The sequence below is a fragment of the Centroberyx affinis genome, unplaced genomic scaffold (assembly GCF_046629955.1).
Source record: "Centroberyx affinis isolate AG114_WGS23_722 - 3 ecotype Tasmania unplaced genomic scaffold, CSIRO-AGI_Caff_v1 ptg001031l_1, whole genome shotgun sequence".
Lineage (NCBI taxonomy): Eukaryota > Metazoa > Chordata > Actinopteri > Beryciformes > Berycidae > Centroberyx > Centroberyx affinis.
Window position 1 is genome coordinate 26,509 of NW_027279590.1, and position 6,000 is coordinate 32,508.

The 6,000-nt window shown below is 40.6% G+C and overlaps 1 protein-coding gene across 1 annotated transcript in view; it reads right to left on the reverse strand.

Annotated features, from left to right (window-relative positions):
- Nucleotides 1-5,290, reverse strand: part of wdhd1 (WD repeat and HMG-box DNA binding protein 1) — a 31,559-nt gene extending 26,269 nt beyond the window's left edge. Inside the window, exons 1-4 of the mRNA XM_071522831.1 lie at nucleotides 5,266-5,290; nucleotides 4,804-4,896; nucleotides 2,695-2,806; nucleotides 2,335-2,486 (exon numbers count right to left, since the gene is read on the reverse strand). Of these exons, the coding sequence (XP_071378932.1) occupies nucleotides 2,335-2,486; nucleotides 2,695-2,806; nucleotides 4,804-4,880 (341 nt within the window). The 5' untranslated portion in view covers nucleotides 4,881-4,896; nucleotides 5,266-5,290. The remainder of the gene's footprint in view (nucleotides 1-2,334; nucleotides 2,487-2,694; nucleotides 2,807-4,803; nucleotides 4,897-5,265) is intronic.
- Nucleotides 5,291-6,000: the final 710 nt, after the last annotated feature.

Consider the following 6,000-nt stretch of genomic DNA (forward strand, 5'->3'; position numbering starts at 1 on the left):
AAAAATAAAAATAAATCAATAATAATGATAATAAATAAAATAAGTATAAATACTAAAACCATAAAATTATAAAACACTACATAAAAGCCAGACTGAATAGATTCGGACTGGAGAAAACATTCGGACTGGAGTGTGCAGGCAGTGTATGTGTGTGTGTGTGTGTGTGTGTGTGTGTGTGTGTGTGTGTGTGTGTGTGTGTGTGTGTGTGTGCGCGTGTCTGGCTGGGAGCAAACAGCAGCTCCAATAAGGGAAAGGGCATGTTGTCAACTGTGATGCAACAAGCGTGCAAATTGTCAAATCAATGCACAAGAGAATCATAATAATCCTGATTTCCTCCAACATCCTTCAGGATGCAGATGCCAAATCCGCCCTAACGGCCTCAGATGCCTGAATTTTCACAATCGATACCACAACAGACATTACCTGTGTGAAAACAGGAACATCAATATGGCGCCATGCTCTGTGCTTTGATTGCTGTGATAAACCTGTTTAGAGCAAATCAATTCTGGCAGCAAACAGACGTTTATCTCCAATCAAGACTAATCATAAACCAATCCAAAGTGCCGCTCTGTCTGTGTGTCGGAAGAATCATCCAGTTGTTGTTGTTGTTGTTGCTGTGTGTGTGTGCGGCTCATTTTGTATCGGAGGAGCAGAAATAAACCCACTGAGATCATGGTCCTGGCTTCTCCACAGAACGCGAGACATTAAACACAAGAGACATACGTTCCGCACGGCAGCTCCCCGGCCGCCACAGGGAAAGCCGGAGCAGAAGAAATGTGCACGACTTGGAAAAACTCAAAGTGACATTTCCCGTTCTTCAGCTCTGGTTCTCTAGCAGAATCACGTCACCGGTGGGACGTGATTCTTATCTTGGGATGAACTGGGTGGATTCATCCAGTCAACTGAACATTGTCATAAACAAAAAAGGAACTTTATCATTTCAGGAATAATTTCAAAAAGGACGCTCTAATTATTTCCATGATCTTGGTCCATAAACAGTGCAGTGGTTAAGACTAGGGATGGGACGATTAGTCGGTTAACAGAAAATTAATTGATTATAATTTTGATAATCGATTAATCGTTTTAGTCATTTATCAAGAAAACATTTGCTGGTTACAGATTCACAAATCAGTGTTCCCCATACATAGGTTCATTTGTGGCACACCGCCACAATATCAGCATGCGCCGCCACAAAACCAAAGGTTGGTCAGTATAATATCAAGGACCCCACAATAGGGCCATGGACCCCCATTTGATGAAATTTTGTCTCTCGGACCCAAATCTGAAAATATTTTTATTGTTATATATGATTTTGTCCAGAATTCCATGACTATCTGTATTGCAGGTAGAGAGATAACAGAGAAACTATGACCGTAATAGTAATTCCTCTACATTCTGTAATTGTCTTAACTTCTTGTAAATGAAATAATGGTGAAGTTTAACAATTCATCAATTTGCTGGGGACCCCCTGGAACCCCCTCAAGGACCCCTGGTGGCCCCCGGACCCCATGTTGAGAACCACCGGTATAGAGATTGATGTAAAGCGATCTGTAACGCTGCATCATGTTATGTTCTCTGTCACACCAGAGACTAATGTTCCTAACCTTGCTTGTAAACTCCCCACACACACGCCTTTCTTCCCCATCCGCTTGCATGAGAAACACCAGCAGACCTGCAGCTTTAGACTCAATCTGACAGATCGCCCCACTGTGAAAACTAAAGTGAAACTTAAAATCCTTCAATTTGCTCCAAACTCACATGTGTTGGTAACGGTGTTTGTAAACAATAGCTTTCCGCCAGAAAATTAACATGAGTGCAATGCAAAGACTATTGCCTCTGTTCCGTGATGTATTAAAAATAAGTGGTGACATATGTCCGTACGTAAAACTCCACAATATATTGAAAATGACTCATCGCTCAACCCCCTGCCACCCCCCTGCTTTTCTCCATTTCATATCATTATAAAATTAATTATTTGGCCTTTTTGGCTGCTAGTCAGACTAATTAAGACATTTTAAGTATCAGTTGGGGCACTGGGAACTTGTGATGGGCATTTGCCATTATTTTTAACCATTTATAGACTAAAAAATCATGTATAGATTAATCGATAATGACAATAATCGTTAGTTGCAGTGTGCGACATTCTGTCCTGTCTAACATGAGCTGATTTTCAACCGAGACAAAAAAGAAAATCTGTGAAATCTGTCATTACATGTGTGACGCAACGCATTTTCAAAACCAAAAGGATTCAAAAGGATTTTAAACGTCCTCTAGTGTCCCCGGCCTCAGCATCTCAGCAGACACCAACAGCACCAGCTGAACACGTTGCTTTACCTGGAGCCGGCGGCGACTCTGGAGCCGCTGCTGTTGAAGGTGACGTGGGTGGCGTTGGTGGTGAAGCGGGTCAGGATGCCGTCCGGGTCGCCGTCAGGAAACGTGTGGATCTGCACCGTGTTGTTGGAGCCGGCGGTCACCAGCCTCCCATTCTGTGGAGGGAAGTCCAGGGAATACACAGTGTGTTGATCCTGTTAGGGCTTACTGTTAAACTGTTAAAGGTATTGGTACTTATTCAACAGATACAACATCAATACTACAATGGGAGATCTAGCAAATCCCTCAGTTAAATCAAACTTTGCACCATGACACAGTAAACTACCCATCCCAAACCAACCTAGAAGCCTGCAGACGACCTACCTTCAGAGCCAGAGAGTAGGCCTTTTCCCCAACGTTGATGGATTTGGGGTCGTCATCATCCAGACTCTCCCATATCCGAACATCTCCGTCACTTCCACAGGTTACGATGAACCTGAGGGAAATGTGAAATGGTTAGGAGACGGGACGGGAAAGAGACAGGATCCCTGATCAGCGGAAGTCTCCAGAGTCTCCGGTCCACCTGAGCTGCATGTCTGTGGACTGTGGGAGGAAACCCAGGAGAACATGGGGAGAACACGCAAACTGCACACAGGAAGGGAATGGAATCGACAGAGCTAACCACTGATCTACTGGATAAATTAGGCATAGGATTTGAAGAATGATTATAATAGGACATTTATTTTAGGCACAGCATTTGAAAGTATAAATGGATTTTGAAGAGGTACTTAAAAATGACTGATTATAAGTTACAGTATCTTACCCCTTTTGTACCGCACCATGACATAAAGCATGAGTCTGCCTCACCCCCAATGTTTCCAAACACTGAAAAAATAAACTTTTAAACTTCCAACTAGGGCTGCAACTAACGATTATTTTCATTGTCGATTAATCTGTTGATTATTTTCTCGATTAATTGATTAGTTGTTTGGTCTAAAAAGAAAAAGCTTGTGATCTGATGACTACAAGGTATTGTTTCCACATAAAGTGAAGTCGCAAGAATACCAGTGTGCTCGAGTAAATTTTTGTATGATTTAATGATGTAGGCTACATGCTCTGAGAACCTGGAATACATATATACATTTCATCCCCCTCTCTCTCTCAATCTTTCTTGTCTCTTACCACTTTGAACTGTCCATTAAAAGGCAAAAATGCCCCAAAAAAATCTAAATAATAATAGAAAAAAAAAGACATATACGTAGGTGTGCAGACTGTTTCGGACACAATAGAACTGCATTTCCCACCAACGCTGGCAAAGTGTTGACCAAGGCACTGAACCCAAACTGGTTAAAGCTGCCGCACTACAGCCGCTCTTATGAAAAACATATGTATGTATGGAGATATACAGTACATGGGGTTTACAGGGTTCTCATACTCACTTGGACATCAAATTCAAGGACTTTTCAATTACTTTCAAGGTCTCGCTTGGTGAAATTCAGGGACTCATTACACTGGTCAAAATTAGACATCATAGAGGCCTGATTTTTCACTCTTATTAAGTCAAGAAATCATGTTAAAATTATTCACACTGCTGCTGTATCAACACAAATCTCCATCACAGGGTTTTACCTGGGATGTGAAGTGATGATGCTAGTAACTCACATTACTGTGAGTCGCATATTTTTTAAAGTCAGTAATTCTACTTGTATATTTTTACTGAGGTATTGTACTTCATTACATTTTAAATCCCATCCATTACAGAACAGATTTTGTCTTTCTCCATTAACAACAGAAACTGGACAATCATAAATTGACAAACTGTGGATCCATTCACAGTGAGAAGAGGAATCTGACTTTACTTTGATTACACCCTTTATCTTGTACTGTCCACATTTTCCAATTAAAAGAATCCAGTTTGAACTCTGTCCTCTCTCCTTAGAGGAATGATTCTCAACCTTTTTCATATCAAGGACCCCTAATTTAGTCCACATTAGGGCCACGGACCCCCATTTGATGAGATTTTGTTTCTCGAACCCAAATCTGAGAATATTTTTATTGTTAGATATGATTTTGTGCAGAATTCCATGACCATCTGTATTACAGGTAGAGAGATAACAGTGAAACTATGACCGAAATAGTAATTCCTCTACATTCTGTAATTGTGTTAACTTCTTGTAAATTAAATAATGGTGAAGTTTAACAGTTGCTGGGGACCCCCTGGAACCCCCATCAAGGACCCCTGGTGGTCACCGGACCCCACGTTGAGAACCACTGCCTTAGAGGATCATATGGGGAAAATCACAGCTAACAACATTCTCTTTTCTAACAAGTAACTCAGGAAGTTTTACTCCGAGGACACTTTAAATGAGACACTTTTTACTTTTACACTAGTACTTTTACTTCTACTTCAGTAAAATATCAGCAAAGTAACAATTCTTCTGTTTCCACCACTGATCTTCATGTTCATGATTAAGACTGTATTGTTTGACGTACTTGCCGCTGTCATCGAAGCAGACCTCGGTGTGTCCCTCGGAGTGTCCGTAGCGCATCGGCTTCCTCTCACAAGGCATTTTGACAAGCAGCAGCCTGTTGAACAGAAAGACAGACACTGAGAACTGAAGCTAGCAGCAGCAGCAGCACGGCTCCATTACACGTCTGACACACGGACACACCGGTGACCCTCTTGCCTTGCTCTCTCGGCTGTTTTCTGCCACGGCTAACTCAGTTAACACGACTCTACTTTATGTCTAGCTGAAGAGCTAACGCTAACAATAAAGCCAAAGCAACGTTAGCTAGCTAATGTTACTTTAAGCTTAACGATAAGATACAAAGAAACGCTGTCAACGGCATTACGGCTAGCACAACGCATGTTTCACTCAAGCTTGTGTTTTTAATGTGAACTAAGTAGTTAATGCATAGGTTATAACTTTACAAGAGCGTCGTAAAACAACTTACAACTTATCCGAGTGAGTTACAGAGTTTCTTCTCCCTGACGAGGCTCTGCTGAATCTCCCGCGCTGCGTTGAAAACAAGGAACAGCAGCGTCACGACTCCCGCCAGCTACGTCATGACGTCACTGTCATAACCCCTCCCAGTTGTGTTTACAGACTGATGAAAAGTAGAGCCTTTATGTCACTTACTCTAGGATTGTAATATTAGGCCTACTGCAAAAGTCTGGTATAATTATAAAAATAATTCCAATTATAAGATGACTTTGAATATAAATGTCTATTAATATGAAGCAAAAATAGGGAATTAGATCATACTTTTTTGTGTTGTATGTTCTGATAACTTATTCTTATTTTGTATTTATTGTTTGCTTTTTTGCGTTTATCTTTTTGTTCTAAATTGTTAGTTATGTGTGTTCCTTACGTGCTTTCTTACCGTATTAATGTATTGTATTCAAACATTCACCTTGTTTTTACTCTCTACTGACTCTCAGTGTAATGACGTGCTCCATTATGCTGCTCTTCTTTACAAAAATTCAATAATGAATTGTTAAAAAAAAAAAAAAAAAAGAAGAAGAAATGACTGCTCATGGATCCTCATGGATTTGCCTTTACTGGAATCACTAACAAGAGGAAAAGTGAATACACTGTAATTTGTTACAAATTTGTTACTTCTTCTTGCTCTCCTTCTTCCTCTTATGATTCATATGATGACTCAGTAACCTTTACTCTGAGGACATTT